The sequence below is a fragment of the Rhincodon typus genome, chromosome 2, assembly GCF_021869965.1.
Source record: "Rhincodon typus isolate 14 chromosome 2, sRhiTyp1.1, whole genome shotgun sequence".
NCBI classification, from domain to species: domain Eukaryota; kingdom Metazoa; phylum Chordata; class Chondrichthyes; order Orectolobiformes; family Rhincodontidae; genus Rhincodon; species Rhincodon typus.
The window spans coordinates 40295717-40315611 of NC_063333.1; the positions used below are offsets into that span (position 1 = coordinate 40295717).

At 39.7% G+C, this 19895-nt stretch overlaps 1 protein-coding gene across 1 annotated transcript in view; it reads right to left on the reverse strand.

Annotated features, from left to right (window-relative positions):
* Window positions 1-19813, reverse strand: part of LOC109913830 (MLLT10 histone lysine methyltransferase DOT1L cofactor) — a 214350-nt gene extending 194537 nt beyond the window's left edge. Inside the window, exons 1-2 of the mRNA XM_048606928.1 lie at window positions 19792-19813; window positions 19169-19278 (exon numbers count right to left, since the gene is read on the reverse strand). Coding sequence (XP_048462885.1) covers window positions 19169-19278; window positions 19792-19813 — 132 coding nt within the window. The remainder of the gene's footprint in view (window positions 1-19168; window positions 19279-19791) is intronic.
* Window positions 19814-19895: the final 82 nt, after the last annotated feature.

The window sequence follows — 19895 nt, forward strand, 5'->3', positions numbered from 1 at the left end:
GCCTTGACGTCAAGGGCTGTCACTCTCACCTCACCTCTGGAATGCAGTTCTTTTCTCCATATTTAAACCAAAGCTGTCGTGAGGTCAGGAGCCGAGTGGCCCTGGTGGAACCCAAACTGGGTATCACTGAGCAGGTTACTGCTAAATTAGTGCTGCTTGATAGCGCTGTTGATGACACCTTCCATCACTTTCCTGATGACCAGCAGTAGACTGATAGGGCAGTAATTGGCCGAGTTGAATTTGTCCTTTTTGTATAAAGAATATACCGGAGCAATTTTCCACATTGTCGAGTAGCGTTGTAATCATTCTGGAACAGTTTGGATAGGGGAGTGGCAAGTTCTGGAGCACAAGTCTTCAGTAATATTGTCAGAATGTTGTTCAACATAGGAGTACCAAGCAGTGCTGCTCAGTTTAATTGAAGTGAGATAGTCTTGTGCTAAAAAAAAACAAAAAAATACTTCTTGGTTAACTACAAGAGGGGCTCACAATGGGGATTTGGGATCATTCTTCACCTGTTCATTACAATATGCACCAAGGCACCAGCCAGGGAACATGTTATCTCAGACCCAGCAGGTTGTGATGAGGCAGGATTAAATTGATTACATCATAGTAAAGAGCTAACTATAATTATTACGTAATAGAATTTCACACTTAGTTTTAAGGTAAGAAAGTAAGATGTGATCCGTTGTCTTAAACTTAAATAAACAAAAATAAATTAAAACACAGCCATGATGGCAGAGTTGTCACAAATAGAATGGTAAAAGAAAACAATAAAGAAGCAGTGGCAAACATTTAGGGAGATATTTTGTAAATCTCAACAATAACCTGGAACCATCAAGGCTTTTCTCACTGTCACTAGGTCAAAATCCCAGATTTTGCACTTTAACAGTATTGTACGTGGCTTCACGTCCCAATAACTGCAACAGTTCAAACAGGAAGCTCAGCATTTTCTCTAGGGTAATAATCACTGGCCTAGTTAGCAATGCCCTCATCCCATGAATGAATGAAAAAGTACATTGAGAAAGAATAACTCAACAAGAAAAATTAACCATCTCTGGCTAATTAAGAAACTTAAAAGATGGTATCAAATTAAAAGAAAAGATATTTAATGCTGCAGAGATTAGTGGTAGGGCAAGAAATTGGAAACATTTAACAGAGAAAAGTGCAGAAATGAGTGTATGAGAAATAGTAAATATAAAAAGACAGAAATAGGTTCATTAAGTAAATTTAAAGAGAGAGTAGCAAATGAGAGTGTTAGTCTCAAAGTGAGATTGGAGAATGTGTCTCTCCCCTTTATTTCCAATTATTCAATGTCAGTCCTCACAGTAAAGAGGCAAAAAGCAGCCTAAAACTTGTAAAAAAAAATGAAACGGAGAGAGGAACATAAAATAATCAGAACCAGTACAGAAAAAAGTATTAGGAAAACTGATGGGAATACAGATTGACAATTAAAAGAAGTGGTTGTAATTTGCAATCGTTCACAACGCCCGAGATTCTATAAAGGTCTCATTATATTGGCGTTCTTTGAAAAAGTAACATTTTGTGTATACAGATAAACTGTAAGTTGTACTGTATTTGAATTTCCAGATGGCATTTGATACAGTGTCGCAAAGGTTATTGCAGAAAATAAAAGTTCATGGTGTAACAGGCATGGTGTAAAATTAGCTGGCTAACAGACTAGATGCAAATGGGTCTTTTTCAGGTTGGCAAAATGCAACAAGTCATGCTAAATGCCACAGGGATCAATTCTGGAGCCTCAACAGTTTATAACTTACATAAATATTTTGTAAGAAGCAATAGTTGGTATAACTGCCAAATTTGCTAATGACACAGACAGGGAAATAAGTTTTGAAGAATACCCAAGGATGCGACAAAAAGATTAGATTGGTTCAGAGTGTGGCACAGGTCTAGCTAATAGAGTATAATGTAGATCAATGTGAAATTATCTATTTCGGCTGGAAGAATAAAAAACAAGTACCATACTACAGTGGAATTCCAGAGCTCCGAGATGCAGAGGAATGTGGACATTCTTATGCATGTACTACAGCTGGTATTTAAAAAGCTAATAAAATGTTATCATTTATCATAAGGGGAATTGAATACAAAGTAGGGAGTTTATACTTCAGTTATCCAGGGCACTGGTGGGACATGTGTAGTACTGCTGATTGGTTGGGCAATCGTTGGCATGGAGATGCAGCAAGAACAATTAACTATCAGTCTTGATTCTCATACAAGACATGTGGATTCTGATTGGACAGAATGTTGTCAGGGGGATGCAGAGATTCATGAGCTTTTTATTTGAAAATGGTACTCTCTTCACATGCTGAATAAAATGGTGCCCCTTTTTGCAAGTTCATTTCTTGCATCCTAGTTCATATAAGTCCAAGACAAAAAACTTGAACCTCTTGCCTCCTTTTAGCAATGTTTAAACTTTGCATTACCAAGCAATTACACAAACCAAAATAAATTAGAAATCACAAACATGCCCATTCTCAGTCTGTATGTCAGATTTCAACTCAACTGAGAAATGTACAAAAGATAAATTCTGTGGTGTTTAAGGTCAACGGGTTTATAATTGGTACATTCTCAGATTCAGAAAAGTGTACTCATTTTACTCAGGTTAAACTTTTTAAATATGCTCTCTTGTTGAAAACTTATTTGGACGAAATGTACCGATTGTGATTATTTAACACATTTAACTAGTCTCAAAGAAACATCGGCATCTCTCCCTGAAGAAGAGTGCCAAGTGGTTCCATAGCTTGAGAGTCACCACTCCACATCACAGGACATGCTTGGAAGCAGGTTTCCTGAAGGGAGAAGGGAGTTGCTTCCTCAGAGTTATTAGGCACAGTGCCAGGCAGAGTGATATTGCTGCATTCCAGAATTTGGGAGATTCGCACAAAAACAGATTACCCAAGCCATATATTTGCACTTGTTTTCTTCTCCACAGGTTACCATTTCCTAAAAATGATTGTTTACCATATACTTCATGATTCATCTTTGTCAATTGGCACTAGGCAATTGGACAGTATTCTGTTACATGTCTGACATGTGCCTTGTAGATGGTGGACAGGCTTTAGGGAGTCAGGAGGTCACTTGCTCCCATTCCCAGCCTCATACCTGCTCTTATTGCCGCAGTATTCAAATGGCTGATCCAGTTCAGTTTTGATCAATAGTAAGCCCAGGATGACGATCGTGGAGAACTATATTGCCACTGCCTTCAAAACAGATGCCAAAACGTTTACATCCTCCTTTGTTAGAGATGATCACTGCCTGGTACTCGAGCAGCAAGTAACATGAGTGCTGAAATCTGGATGTTGTCTAGCTTTCACAATGGAGGATCACAAGCTGCTTCAGTATCCGAGTCACAAATGGTGCTGAACTTTGTGCTATCGTCAATAAATATCCCCATTTCTGACTAGATGTTAGAAGAAAGCTCATTGAAGGAAAAAAAAATCTACAGATTGTTAGGCACAGAAGAGTACCCCGAGAAACTGAGGGCTTCTGTGGTACATTGGTAATGCCCCTACCTCCGAGCCAGGAGGCGTTAAAACCCCACATGCCCCGTAGGTGTGTAGTAACATCTTTGAGAAGGTTGATGAAAAAATATCTGCCCTGAGAAACTCCAGCAGGAATACCCCAGAAATGAGATACTGACTTGTAAGAACCACAACAATCTTTCTCTATGCTAGGTATGTGTCTCCTTGATATCATACTTGGGCAAATACACCTACAATGTCAAGGACAGTCACTCCTACCTCTCCTCTGCAATTCAGCTCTTATGCTCATTTCTGAATCAAGCTGTGATTAGTTCAGGAGCTGAATAGCCCTGGCTGAACCCAAACTGAGTGCCAGTAAGGTTACTGCTAAGGATGTGCCACAAGATAATATTGTTGGCAACCCCTTCCATCATTTTGACGATAAGACCATGAGACAAGAGTATAGGCCATTGAGCCATCAAGTCTGCTCTGAGATCATGGCTGACCTAGTAATCCTCAACACTTTGACTGCCTTTTCCCCATAGTCCTCAAAATCCTGATCTTTTATGTTTACATAAGGATACCTCTCATTCTTCTAAACTCCAAACACAAACAGGCCCAACCACTCCTCCGAAGGCAGTCACTGCACTTTCAGTACCAGCCTAGTGAACCTTCTCTGGACTGCCTTCAATACCAGTATATCTTCCCTTTTCCCACAACTGTTCACTGTTTGCCAGCTGTAGTCCGACGAGTACCTTGAATAGTTTTAGCAAGATCTCTCTACTTTTAATTCCCTTTCAAATAAAACCAACATATCCTTGACTTAGCCATTACCTACTGAGCTTGGGTGTAATTGTGATTTATGCATTGGGATTCACAAATGCCCTCTGTGCTTTAGTTTTATACAGCTTCGTTTAAATGATACTCAGCTTCTCTATTCTTCCTGCCAAAGATCATAATCTCTCATTTTCCAACATTATATTCTAACTGCCAAGTCTTTGTCCACTTGCTTAACCTGTATATAGCCCGCAACAGACTCTGTGCCATCCTCACCATTTGCCTTCAAAATTTGTTTTCATGTCATTCACAACTTTGACCATAGTACAGTTTCCTCATCCAAATCATTAATTTGTAAATAATTGTGAGAGAAACACTGATCCCTGCGGCATTCCACTAGTTACAGGGTGCCACCCTGAAAATGACCCCTAATCCCAACTCTGTCTCCTATTAGTTTGCCAATCCTCTATCCATTCTAATACATTACCTCCAACACCATGGGCTTTTAGTTGCTTAAATAGCCTAACGGTCACGACTGGGAGTTAAATATCCAAGGGTACCAGACTATTCGGAAGGACAGACAGGAAGGTAAGGGAGGTGGTGTAGCTCTGATATTCAAGGACACCATCAGGGCGGTGCTGAGAGATGATATAGGTTCTATGGAGAATGAGGTTGAATCCATTTGGGTGGAAATTAGAAATTCTAAGAGGAAAAAGTCACTGATAGGCATAGTCTATAGGCCACCAAATAATAACATCACATTGGGGCGGGCAATAAACAAAGAAATAACTAATGCCTGCAAAAATGGTACGGCAATTATCATGGGGGATTTTAACCTACATGTAGATTGGCCGAACCAGCTCGGTCAGGGTAGCCTTGAGGAGGAGTTCGTTGAGTGTATCCGTGATAGTTTTCTTGAACAGTGTGTAATGGAACCAACGCGGGAGCAAGCTATCCTAGACCTGGTCCTGTGTAATGAGACAGGAATAATTAATGACCTCATAGTTAGGGATCCTCTTGGAAGGAGTGATCACAGTATGGTTGAATTTAGAATACAGATGGAGAGTGTGAAGATAAAATCCAATACAAGGGTCCTGTGCTTGAACAAGGGGAATTACAATAGAATGAGGGAGGACTTGGCTAAAGTAAACTGGAAACAAAGATTTTATGGTGGGACAGTTGACGAGCAGTGGAGGACTTTCAAAGCAATCTTTCAAAGTGCTCAGCAGAAGTATATTCCATTGAAAAGGAAGGACTGTAAGAAAAGGGGTAATCTGCCATGGGTGTCTAAAGAAATAAGGGAGGCTATCAAATTGAAAGAGAAGGCATACAAAGTGGCCAAAAACAGCATGAAACTAGAAGATTGGGAAAACTGTAAAGGTCAACTGAAAGCCACAAAAAGAGCTATAAGGAAAAGTAAGATAGAACATGAGAAAAAACTAGCACAGAATATAAAGACAGATAGGAAAAGTTTCTATAAATACATAAAACAAAAGAAAAGAGTAGCTAAAGTAAACGTTGGCCCTTTAGAGCATGAGAAGGGGAATTTAGTTATGGGATATGATGAAATGGCCGAAGCATTGAACAGGTATTTTGTATCGGTCTTCACAGTGGAAGACACTAATAACATGCCAGTAATAGACAAAGAGACGAAGGTAGGTGAGGACCTGGAAACAATCATTATTACGGAAGAGGTAGTGTTGGGCAAGCTAATGGAGCTAAGGATTGATAAGTCTCCTGGCCCTGATGGAATGCATCCCAGGGTACTAAAAGAGATGGCGGGAGAAATAGCAGGTGCACTGGTGGTAATTTTCCAAAATTCGCTGGACTCTGGGACAGTCCCAGCAGATTGGAAAACAGCAAATGTGATGCCACTGTTTAAAAAGGGAAGTAAACAAAAGATGGGGAATTATAGACCAGTTAGCTTAACCTCTGTAGTGGGGAAGATGCTTGAGTCTATTATCAAGAAAGAAATAGCAAGGCATCTTGATAGAAATTGTCCCATTGGGCAGACGCAGCATGGGTTCATGAAGGGCAGGTCATGCTTGAAAAATCTTTTGGAATTCTATGAAGACATTACGAGCGAGGTGGACAACGGGGACCCAGTGGATGTGGTGTACCTAGACTTCCAAAAGGCCTTTGACAAGGTGCCGCACAAGAGGCTACTGCATAAGATAAGGATGCATGGCATTAAGGGTAAAGTATTAGCATGGATAGAGGATTGGTTGACTAACAGGAAGCAAAGAGTGGGGATAAATGAGTGCTATTCTAGCTGGCAGTCAGTGACTAGTGGTGTGCCTCAGGGATCAGTGTTGGGACCGCAATTATTTACAATTTATATAGATGATTTGGAGCTGGGGACCACATGTAGGGTGTCCAAGTTTGCAGATGACACTAAGATGAGTGGCAAAGCAAAGTGTGCAGAGGACTGTGAAACTTTGCAGAGGAACATAGATACATTGAGTGAGTGGGCAAAGGTCTGGCAGATGGAATACAATGTAAATAAATGTGAAGTCATACATTTTGGTAGGAGTAATAGTAAAAAGGATTATTACTTGAATGGTAAAAAGTTGCAGCGTGCTGCTATGCAGAGGGACCTGGGTGTCCTTGTGCATGAATCACAGAAGGTAGGTCTGCAGGTACAACAAGTAATTAGGAAGGCAAATGGAATTTTGTCCTTCATTGCTAAAGGGATTGAAATAAAAAGCAGAGAGGTAATGTTGCAGCTGTACAAGGTGCTGGTGAGGCCACACCTGGAGTACTGTGTGCAGTTTTGTCTCCTTACTTGAGAAAGGATGTACTGGCACTGGAGGGGGTGCAAAGGAGGTTCACTAGGTTGATTCCAGAGTTGAGGGGGTTGGCTTATGAGGAGAGACCGAGTAGATTGGGATTATATTCATTGGAATTCAGAAGATTGAGGGGGGATCTTATAGAAGCATATAAAATTATGAAGGAAATAGATAAGATAGAAGTAGAGAGAATGTTTCCACTGGCAGGTGAAGCTAGGACAAAAGGGCATAGCCTCAAGATTAGAGGGAGCAGATTTAGGACTGAATTGAGAAGGAATTTCTTCACCCAGAGGGTTGTTAATCTATGGAATTCCTTGCCCAGTGAAGTAGTTGACGCTACTTCAGTAAACGCTTTTAAAAAAAAAGGTAGTTTTTTTTGAACAATAAAGGAATTAAGGGATACGGTGAGAACGCGGGTAAGTGGATCTGAGTCCACAAAAGGATCAGCCATGATCTTATTGAATGGCGGAGCAGGCTCGAAGGGCCAGACGAACTACTCCTGCTCCTAGTTCTTATGTTCTTATGTTATAATACATGGCACCTCAAATGCATTCTGAAAATCCAACTATACTACATCCACTGCTTCATCTTTTTCTATTTTGCTTGTTACCTTTTCAAAACGACACAAATTTGAAAGGCACAGTTTTCCCATTGTGGAACGATGCCGAGTCTGCTTGACCACATTATGTATTTCTAACTGCTCTTTATGATAGACACTAACATTCTTGCAATAGCAGACGTTAAGGTAACTGAACTATAGTTACCAGTTTTATGTCTTCTTCCTTTTTTAAACCAAGGTGTTACATTGATAGTTTTCCAGTCCTCTGGGACTGATTCAGAATCTAAGGAAAGTAGACTGATGGACGCACAATTTGCCAGGTTAGATTTATCCTGTTACAGAGGCAGGACACATCCAGGCAATTTTCTATATTGACTGATCGATGCCAGTGTTGCAACTGTACTGGAACAATTGCTTGTTTGTCCCAGGATCTCATTGATGCCCAATTTTACTGCTAGCTGAGTTTGAAATCTATCCAATTAAGTGGGTATTGCGAGAGCGGCACCACACAATGGAAGTTACTAATGGTTATTCCTCTCTCAAACAGATGCTCAGCTTTGGATACTGTTGAAAAGGATAGCCTGTCAGAGGAAAATAGAAGATAGTCAGATCTTGGGCATTAAGAATGAATCCTATGTTAGATGGGGTTTGACAAAATTTAAAAGAATAATTGTTATTGTGACTCTCCTGTCAAGAGCAGGAGATTCTGCAGCAGTGATTGTGAATCTAGGATAGTATTTTGCTTTCTTGGTGCCAAGGATTAAGGAAGTCTCAAAACGTTTGAAGTATATTGTTAAAGGGGAAAGTGAGAAACCAGAAGTTATTGTATATATTGGTAGGAATGACACAGTTAGGGAAAATATTAAGGCTTCAGAGTGAATATGAGGTTAGGTAGAAGATTTTCAAAAAACAGAACCTCGAAAGTAGTAATCTCTGATTTACAACGGTGTCAAGTTCATATGAGGGAAAGAAAAAAGGATAAGAGAGATAAATCAATGGCTGAAGAAGTGGTGTAATGTTCAGGGATTCAGGTTCTTGGATCATTGGAATCTCTTCTGGGGCAGAAAATACCTGTTGAAAAATGATGGATTTCACCTGTACTGGAAAGGGACCAATATCCTAATGGAAAAGTTTGCTAATTCTATTAAGGGAGTCTAAACTGTGACAGGGCATGGAGGGATCCTCTATAGTATAGTAGAGTATAGTAGACGAGGATGGTTTTGAATCTGAAAAGAACAAGTTAATTAGAAAAGATAAACAACAGCAAGTCAGGGAGAAAAGTAAGCCTGAAGAATTAAACTATTCCTGGAAGCATGGCACTCCATGAAGCATACTATTAATAAACACATTGAACTCAACCCCATATACATTCCACTACGAAGGAAAACCGGAAGTGAGGCAATCCATCTCAACAGACCCCAGAGTTTAAAAACCAGGCGGGAAAACACACCAACGCTTCATCAGAGGCTGCACTGAGGATGTTACCAAGCATGGTAACGAAACGTCTGCAAAACAACAAACCAGCTCGGCGAGCCAACCAACCTCAACACCTCAATTAAACTGCGTTTATTTCAATACAAGGGGTCTTACAGATGAGGCTGATGAACTCGGAATGTTTGAGAACATGGGATTGGGTTGTCATAGCTATTACAGGAACTTGGCTGACAGACGGACATGACTTGCAGCTCAAATGTTCTGGATTTCAGATGTTACAGGAAGGATAGACAGGGTAGTAAAATAGAAGGGGGAGTGGCATTTTTGATTAAGGAAGACATTACTGCTGTAACTAGAGAAGATATTTCTCAAAAATCATCCAGTAAAAATATATGGGTTGAAACTAGACAGAAAAGAAAGGAATGATCACCTTGATGGGATTGTACTAAAGAATTCCCAATAATCAGACGGAAATTGAGGAACAAATATGTAGAGAGATGTCAGAATAATAAGGCTGTAGTAGTAGGTGATTTTAAATGTCCAAACACTGACTGGGACTACCATCATGTTAAAGGTTTGGATAGTGAAGAATTTGTTAAATGTGTTCAAGAGGATTTTTTTAAATCTATATGTACATGTTCCTACTAGAGAAGGAGTAAAACTTAACGTTCGCTTGAGTAATAATACAAGTGACTGAAGTGATACTATGGGAACACTTTACACCTAGTGATCTTAATCCTATAAAATAGTTTTAAAATAGTTATGAAAACAATAAACCTTCCATAAAAATTGGAGTTTTTAATTGGAGTAAGGCAAATTTTAATGCCATGAGGCAAGAACTTTGAAAAGTTGATTGGGGTAGACTGTTCATAGTTAAAGGGACATCTGATAGGTGGGAGGCTTTTACAAGTGCCATAACAAGAGTTCAGAGTCATAATGATTTTGTTAGAGTGAAAGATAAGGCTGGTAAGATTAGAGAACAATGGATGAATAAAGGTATTGAGGTTCTAGTCAAGAATTAAAAAATATTAGATATAAACAACTGGGTTCAAATGAATCTCTTGAACAGTATAAAGACTGCAGGGGCATTCTTAAGAGGGAGATCAGGAAGGCAAAAGAGGATATGAGATAACCTTATTTGCCAAGGCTAAGATAATCCAAAGAGATTCTACATGAACATTAAGTGTAAGACAGCAATGAGAGAGAGAGTAGGGCTCCTTAAAAATCAAACAGATCGTCTTTGTTTTGAACCTCAGGAGACAGGAGAGATATTAAACGAGATGTTCTGCACCAGTTTTTACTGTGGAGTAAGAAACGGAGGTTAGAGAACTCGGAAATGAATATTGACGTTTTGAAAACAATTCACATTATAGAAAAGGAAGTGCTGGAGACCTTCAAAAATACTAAAAGTTGCTAAATCTCAGGGACCTGATCTAGTGTATCCCAGGATCTTTTGGGAAGTTAGGGAGAAAAAGGGCCCTAGCAGAAATATCTATAAATACAGGTGAGGTGCCGAATGACTGGAGAGTGGCTAAGGCCATGCCTTTGTTAAAGAAGGGATGCAAGGAGAAGCCTGGGAACTCAGTCGGTTCCATTCTCATGTGATTTTATGTTAAGAAAATCACGCAATAGCCGCGCCATTTAAACTAATGGGGCTGGAATTATCTTATTGCCAATACAGGTAAGGAAAGTTCATGTTCTGCAAATAGCAGTCTAAATTCTTCCATTGTGTTAAAGCCAATTTGCGTTGAAGAAACACATGTTATATCAGGACCAACTGTATAGGCCTGTGAGATTGACTTCAGTGGTGAATAAGTTCAGATCATAGAATCCCTACAGTGTGGAAACAGGCCCTTTGGCCCAACAAGTCCACACCGACCCTCAGAACATTCCACCCCCCAGACCCATCCCCTTAATCTACACCTCCCTGAACACTACGGGCAATTTAGAACGGCCAATCCACTTACCCTGCACATCTTTGGACTGTGGGAGGAAACCGGAGCACCCAGAGGAAACCCACGCAGACACAGGGAGAATGTGCAAACTCCACATAGATAGGAGCCCAAGGGTCGAACCCAGGTTCCTGGTGCTGTGAGGGAGCACTGTTAACCACTGAGCCACCGTGCCGCCCTGTTAGAGGAAAGACATTGTTAAATGGGAAAGTGTGCAAAGATGATTTATGGGATGTTGCCAGGACTAGTAGGCCTGTGTTACAGGGAAAGGTTGGCCAGGATAAGACTTTATTCCTTGGAATGTAGGAGAATGAGGGGTAACCTTATTGAGGTGTATAGAATCATAAGGGGCATAGATAGGATGCATGCATATAGTCTTTTTTGCCCAGGGATGGGGAATTGAAAACTAGAGGGCATACATTTAAGGTGACAGGGCAAAGATTTAAGAAGGGGCCGAGGGGCAACTTCTTCATGCAGAGAGTGGTGCACATATGGAATGGGCTGCCGGAGAAAGTGGTTGAGGCAGGTACAATAGCAACATTTAAAAAACATTTGGATAGGTGCATGAAAAGGAAGGATTTAGAGGAATACGGACCAAATGCAGGCAATTGGAACTAGCTGAGTGAGCAGCACTGTCAGCATGGACCAGTTTGGGCCAAAGGGCCTGTTTCCATGCTATATTACTCTACACAAAAATGAAATGAGGATGATAAATGGTATGGTGTCTTTTGCTACAGGGGAACCGGAATAGGCAAGAAGCAATACTGCAATAGATCATAGAATCCCTACAGTGTGGAAACAGGCCCTTCTGCCCAACAAGTCCACACTAACCTTCAGAGCTTCCCACCCAGAACCATCCCCCTATAACCCACCTAATCTACACATCCCTGAACACTACGAGATTATGTTGGGCACAATTATGTCAAAGCTATACTTGTAGCACTGCGTGCAGTAATCATGCATTAGAAAGGACATACTTGCCCTAGATGCAACACAACAAACTTTAATGAATTAGGTGACTACCCAGTCAGGAGAAACCAATTAGACTAAGACCATATCCTTTGGACTTTAGAAGCACGAGGCATGATCAAATGTAAGCATAAAATGATTTTGGGCTTGATATATAGAAATTAAGGTTACAGTCTTGGATTAAGGGGTTGGCATTATTAGACTGGTACTCAAGAGGTTGTGAACCTTTGAAAACCTCTATGCTGGAGACCTGCAGATGCTTGTTCAGGTATATTCAAGACTGCGGTCAACAGATTTTAGGGCACTTCGGGCATAATTGGATATGGGTATATTGCTGGAAAATGGCGTCAAGATTGATCAGCCATGATTTTATTGAATGGTAGAGTACACTTGACAGAAAAATGGCCTATTCACCTCTCATCTATTTCTAGAGGGATTAAGTTACTTTCTGCAGAAAAAAATCATTAACTTCTATGAATTGGCAGTTCCTGCTTAATCCAGTTACCAATTTTTTTTTGTCTCTGAGTTTTAGTTTAGAACTTGAAGTCAATGCCCTGTTTCTTCACCCTCTCATGTCAACCCCAGGGTCATGTAACAATTGATTGATCATGACCTTGTGGCCAATGAACATAAAATTGTTTGACAGTTACAATTTTATCGTTCTGTAGGTTTAGAAAATTTGCTGTCACAAGATTTTTTTTAAAAAGCTAATAAGTCCATTAGATTCAAAAGCCAAACACTTTTCATTCACTGACCCTGCCAACCAACACTCACTCCACATCCTCTCAACTTTCCTCTCAATTTTATGTGTGAATAAGACTTGTCAAATCAGTTAGGTTTCCACTCCCAATGACATCCAACATACTCACTAATCGAGATTAATTCAACATAAGTTGCATCTTGTCACGAACCACCAATTATCATAACAGTTCACTGAAAGGAATGCCCAGCGTTGTATCAAGACAGACAACAGGAGATTCCAGACTTAATTTGCAGCCATTCCTGAACTAGCAGATCTCAACCTGGGCTTCAGTTAGTGTATTACAGTTGGCTTCAGAAATTTTGAAGGGAGGGTGAAGGCAGAAACCTACTCTACCATTGCAAACCACAGAAACTTAATTTTTGACCTCAACTCCTTCCTCTCTCATTTCATATTCTTTATATGACAGCATATTCCCTTATACTTTTTAAATACCAGCTGATCGTGCCTCCATGGCCATCTGGGGCAATTCCATCCACATCTTCTCCAAGTTTCAGTGGGGGAGCATAATGGGAACAATGATCATAATTTAAGTTTTAAGATAATTATGGAAAAAGATAATACTGGTACTCATGTGAAAGTTCTAAGTTGGGGGAAGGAAGGCTAATTACAACAGTATTAGGCAGGAACTGGAAAAACTGGGGGTAGCTGTTTGTAGGCAAATCTACATCTGATGTGTGAAGGTCTTTAAAAGCCAGCTGACCAGAGTTCAGGACCAGCATATTCCTGTGAAGACGAAAGACAAGGATGGCAAGTTTCAGGAAACCTGGATGACAGATGTTCTAAGTTTAGTTAAAAAGAAAAAAGGAAGCATATGCAAGGTTCAGAAACAGAAATCAAACAAGGTCATTGAGCAGTATAAACGAAGCAGAAAAGAGCTTTAACAAAGAAATTAGGAGAGCTAGAAGAGGCCATGAAATGTCCTTGACAAGTAGGATTAAAGAGAATTCCATTTTATATGTATAGAAGGAGCAAGAAGGCAACTAGAGAAAGGGTAGGTCTACTCAAGGACAAAGAAGGGAATGTGCGTAAAGCCAGTGGAAGAGGGTTAAGGTCCTTAGTAAGTACTTCAAATTGGTATTCATGAAGGAGGAAGTCATGGACAATGGTAAGTTAAAGAGGGATTTGTTGACACACTAAGTCATGTCAATACTAAGGAGATGGTGTTAGACATCTTGAAAAACATTAAAGTAGATAAGCCCCCAGAGCCTGATGGGCTCTATCCCAGGATACTGAAGGAGGCAAGAGAGAAGATAGTAGAGGCCTTGACAGAGACTTTTGTATCCTATTTAGCCAAAGGCCAGTTCCCAGAAGATAGGAAAATTGTCAATGTCTTTCCTTTCTTCAGGGAGGGCAACAGGGATAATTCAAGAGGTTGTCGATCAATGAACCTTTCAGTTGTAGGGAAATTATTGGAGAAGATTTTAAGGGACAAGATTTACTTGTATTTGAAGATAAATGGACTTATTAGGGATAGTCAGCATAGCTTTATGCAGGGGAGATCTTGTCTCACAAACCTGATTGAGATTTTTTGAGGAAGTGATGACTTTGGCAAGGCAGTTGACAAGGTTCCCTGAAAAGATCAAATCACATAGAATCTATGGTGAGTTGACAAGTTGGATACAAAATTGGCTTGGTCATAGAACACAGAGGGTAGTTGCGGAGGGGTGTCTTCCTGACTGCTGGTCTGTGACCACTAGTGTCCCACAAGGATTATTTATGTTTGTAAATGATCTGGATGAAAATGTAATTGTCTGATGATTAAGTTTGCAGGTCACATAAAAATTGGTGAAGTTGTGGATAGTGAGGAAGGATATCAAAGGATGCAGCAGGATACAGATCAGCTGGAAAGTTGGGAGTAGAAATGGCAAATGAAGTTTAATCTAGCTAAGTGTAAGGTGATGCATTTTCAGAAGTTAAATGCAAGAGGAAGATATACTGTAAATGATAGGACCCTTAGGAGTATTGATATGCAGAAGGATCTTGGGGTCAAAGTCGACAGCTCCCGCAAGTGCCAACACAAGTGAATCAGGTGACAAAGCAGGCATAGGGCATGCTTGCCTTCACCATTCAGGGCAGCGAGTGTAAAAATTGGCAAGTTATGATCCAACTGTATAAGGCTTTGGTCAGGCCACATTTGTGGTACAGTGTGCAGTTTTGATCACTGCGCATAGGAAGGTTGTGGAGGCTATGGAGAGGGTGTTTAAAGAAAAACTTACCAGAATGTTGCCTGGATTGGAGTGTATTAGGTTCAAGGACAGGTTGGACAAACTTGGGTTGTTTTCATTGGAGTATCGGAGGCGGAGAGTGATCTGACAGAAGTATATAAAATAAGGGGGGGACAAGGACAGGGCTGATGGTCAGGGTCTCTTTCCCAGACAGAAATGACAAATACTAGGGGTCATAGGTTTAAGGTGAAATAGGGAAATGTTTAAAAGGAGATGTGTGAAGAAAGTTTTTGTTCCAAACACGGAGGGTAGTAGAAGCCTGGAAAACACTCCCAGGGTAGGTGGTAGAAGCAAACACGATAGCAAAGCCTAAGAGGCATTTGGACAGATACATGAACAGGCAGTGAATAGAGGGATATGGATCATGCAGAAGCAGATGGGATTAGTTTGGAATAGCATCACGGTAGGCACAGACATCGTGGGCCAAAACGCCTCCTGTGCTGCACAGTTTTATGGAAGAAAAATCTTGTTCTGAAAAATTGGATTTGCTTTCAACTAGCTTTATCTGAACTTCAATAGAAAATCCCTGCGTTTTAAATGGCCCTATGGCAGACAAAGCTTGTCCTACTTCCACCTGGTCAATATTCTTCACAATTTTAGCAACCTCAATTAGATTCATTTTAATATTTCTTCTATGGCAGTTTAAGCACTTCTCAAATCAGCTAGGTTTCCAAATCCCAGTGCAGATGAGGGAAACAGAATTGCAATTGATTGTAATACTTCCAGGAAGCTAATACCGACCAAGTTCACATGTCAAGAATAGTCAGTTTGATAAGGAAGTAAAAGGGCCTTGGCACGCATCAAACTGTACTCCAGCAAGCATCTGTGCCTCGTGAAAAAGAGTATAAAAATGGAGAGATAAAAATACCCTATTAATATTTTAGTTAGACTCAAATAGCTATTTAATTGGTCAGTCCTTTTGCTCCAATATATCTATTATTAATAGATTTTGTTTTCCAGTCTTCCTTTGATGACACAGACACTGTAGATCAAATATCTCCATCATAAAATACCATATTACCAATGGAGGATTTAACAGTGTTCAAGGGCCAAGAATCTGGGTCAATTTCAATCAAAACCCAGAAAAGGCAGATAGTGGTCTTCTCTAAGACACACACCATTCTGACTTGAACCTGTATGATCATTAGTTATCACTAAATAGCAGAGCAGACTCGATGGACAAATGGCCTACTTCTGCTCTACATTTCATGGTCACAGTGTTGCTGATCAAAATCATGAAACTTTTTCACAGCATTGCAAGTGTACTTGTGCCCCAAGGACTTCAGCAGCACTTCAGCACAACCATAACAGTAATTAGGGTTGGGCAAGAAATGCTAACCTAGCCAGAAACATCCATGCCATGTTAAACTGTAAAAAACATAGCCAGATATTAATTATCTGTTACTATTATTACTGAAAATGCTTCGGACACCTAACATCCTAGAATGTTGAGACTCTTTTCCAGAAGCATGCAGTTTCAAAAATACCAAAGTAAACAAGGTCAACAACTGCCATCAAGAGAAATAAATAAAAACTTGCACAACCAAAAAAAAGCAAAAGAAACTACCAATTTTGAATGGCTAGATCAAAGACAGCCCTTGGCCAAAACTGGGAGAAGACTGCCATCTTTTCTGCCACATTGCAGCAAATGAGCTTCAAAGTTCTACAAAAGTGAGATACTTTCCCAAGTCTCTCCCAATTCTACTGATGTGCTTCTAAGTTTAGTTGGTACATAAAAACTTGCAACAAAGATGGGGTGAAAAAAACATTTTAAAATGCTGCCAATACTCAACGAGTCAGGTAGCATCAGCAGAAAATATAAAGGAATTTCCACCGATCTTCTCCTTTATCCATCTTCTATCCACCTCCCCCTCTCTCCCTATTTGTTTCAGAATCCCCTTCCCCTCCCCCATTCCTGAAGAAGGGTCTCGACCTGAAACGTCAGCTTTCCTGCTCCTCTGATACTGCTTGGCCTGCTGCGTTCATCCAGCTCTACACTCCAGCATCAGCAGTTCCTACTATCACTATATCAGGGCAATGCTTTTCCAGTGAATATGATACATCACTCTCAACAGTGTATCAAACCTGGAACTGCTAGTGCTTACCTGACTAAAATAAACAAAAACATTAAATGACCTAAAATGTTGGGTTTTTTTTTTAAAAACTCTTCTACAAATGAAACCAGCCATGTAAATAACAAACTTTTTGAAAGGTAGGTTGAAAATAAAATGTTTTATTATAAATCAATCATTTTTAACAAATATAAAATGCTCAGTATCAATATCGATTTAATCACTAATGGTAGTTAATAGGTCGAAGTACTTAGATGGCAGATTTAATTTTGCTAGGAAGCTCAAAGCACACACTTGCATAGGCAATATTAGGTAGCACTATTTGAATAAAATATTAAACCTCAAAGATTTTAACAGAGGAATAGGACAACAAAGTCCGCGGTCCTCCTCTGTTTGATTTCATCTCCAGAGATTCTTTTTATTTTATCCTCCATCTTAGAATTTCTTAAATTAATTTATCTTCTGAACTTCAATGTCCTACCTGGAAATGTATTCCACATCTGATGAACACTTCTGCATAATTTCCTAATTAATCATTTTCAAACTGCTACTCGTTCTGAAGCAGAGCCATTGGGTCCAAAACATTAACTCTGCTTTCTCTCCACATATGATACTGGACCTGCCAAGCTTTTCCAGCAATTTCTGACTTCCAACACTCTCAGTTCTTTGGTTTCTCTCCTTTGATTTTTTTTTTGCTGTATGATACAGTTATTTATAAAAATCCAAAGCTTTCTAAATCTCATTACTTGCTGCTTCTTACATGCTTCTGTTTTGGATGTACAGACAACTTGAATGGAAGAAAAAGAGCAAGTCCCCAAGTCTGATCTTGGACCACATTGGCGTAACGGGAAACTCATTAAAACAAGTTTATTACAAAATACACACACCATACTCCACACTCAATTAATGATTTTTGAATTTCACAATTAATTATCAACATAAGCCCTGTTAAAATTGTGGCAGGGGCAGGAGAGACAGCATTAGGACAACAGGGACACATTACGTTAGCAAAAGGAACCCAAGGCAGAGGAAGTTCAGCCATATTGAGTTTCTCGGGAACGACACGAGGCTGGATGGCCTCTACTTTAAAGCTGGGATTACTATACATAAGACAGACAAGTCGAAGGCACAGATTGACACATGGAATTGCGATGCTGCTACCACAGATGTGTTTTTTTTGGGGAGGGGGTGCAGACTGACTGACAAATCAACATTCCAGGGTATACAATCTTCAGGCAGGACAAGGGGATTATAAAAAAGGGATTTTTGCATTTTTAATTAAGAAGTCAGTTGCTGCAGTAAGGAGGGACAATGTCTTAGAAGGGTCTTCAAATGAGGCTTTGTGGGTAAACACAGGAATAAAAAAGGGGCAGGCATACTGCTTAGGAGTATTTTATAGGCACCGAACGAACAGTGGGCAGTACAGGAGCAGATAAGTAGACAAATTACTGAGATTTGTAAAAATAACAAATGGGTAATTATATTAGGTGATTTCAACTTTCTCAACATTAATTGAGATAGACATAGTGTAAAGGTATGGGAATAAGTAGAAGATTTTTTGAAACGTATTCAGGAGAGTTTTTTTTTAATGTAAACATACAGACAGTGCAGTACTGGGCCCAATTCTGGGGGATGATGCCAGACAGATGCTCAAGGTGGCCATGGGAGTGCATTTTAGTAAATAATGGAGTGAAATGCAGTGTGGCTGGTAATTTAAGTTTCCTAACTTACGTTTCTCTCTCAGATATGGGAACAAATTTGAGAATAACTACTCAATAACTTACAAGGCCTGATTTGTAACAAATTTCAAAATGGTGAGGATACCCACTGAGCCACTAGACTAAATATGTCGAGAGACAGGAAGACCACCTGTAATAAGATAGAACAAATAATGCCATATCCCAGAACGCATCAAATTATGAAACTTAGTTGTTCCTACACATTACATAATGGAAGAAAAACAAACAAACAGAATCCTCAAAATGCAAGCCAAAAACTAGTCCAATAGCAGTAACCAAGATGAATAGTTATTGATAGCCCTAAAATTCAAGCATGGTACAGTTTATTTGCAAGTGTGCATTTGTAGGCTCATATTTTAAACCACCGAAAATTAGTGTAATTTTGTTTTTGATTTAATAATTTAAATTACCTTGTTGAAGCGTTCATGAGGAACGTACTGTAGTACAATAGGTTCCATTGTAGTAACATTTGCAAACTGCACCTCTGGAATATAAAGTGCACAAACCACATGGGCCCAACCTGTGCATAAATCGAAACAAAAAAAATTACAAACTACAGACAACATAATATGAAGTTAGATTTTGTCTCTAATACAAATACAAAACCTTCTCAATTCAGTATACAAGAAAAGAAATTCCATAAATCAGCCTGTGACAATCAACAAAGACATAGAATTACATTCATATTAAATATACTAAAAGGTATCTAAGCACTAAGCTTGAAAATCCTAATCATGTCCTAAATGTGTTGACTGAAAAGCTTGGCATGTGTCAGTTTCTCAGCCAGTGAGGTTTTCAAACCTACAGTTTAAAAGTGTGACACATTAAACACATTGTGCTGTTATATGGCGCTATGCCAGACACACGTGGAAAGCACTGTTGAAAGGACAACAAAGAACCTTGTAGCTCAGCATTCCTGACAATCATCCAGACGGTTCGAATTTCTAACACCATCCCCCTCGTATAATGTTAACTACTACGCATAAACAAGACTAGAGTAACCCACTATACAGCAATCACTTTGATCACGTACTCTTTAAATCGTTGAAGAACATTAAGAAATATTTTGTAGCAGTGAAAATACAAATATTCTGATCTGCTCTCCAGTGATGGCAACAGCTTGGTCTGCAGCATATA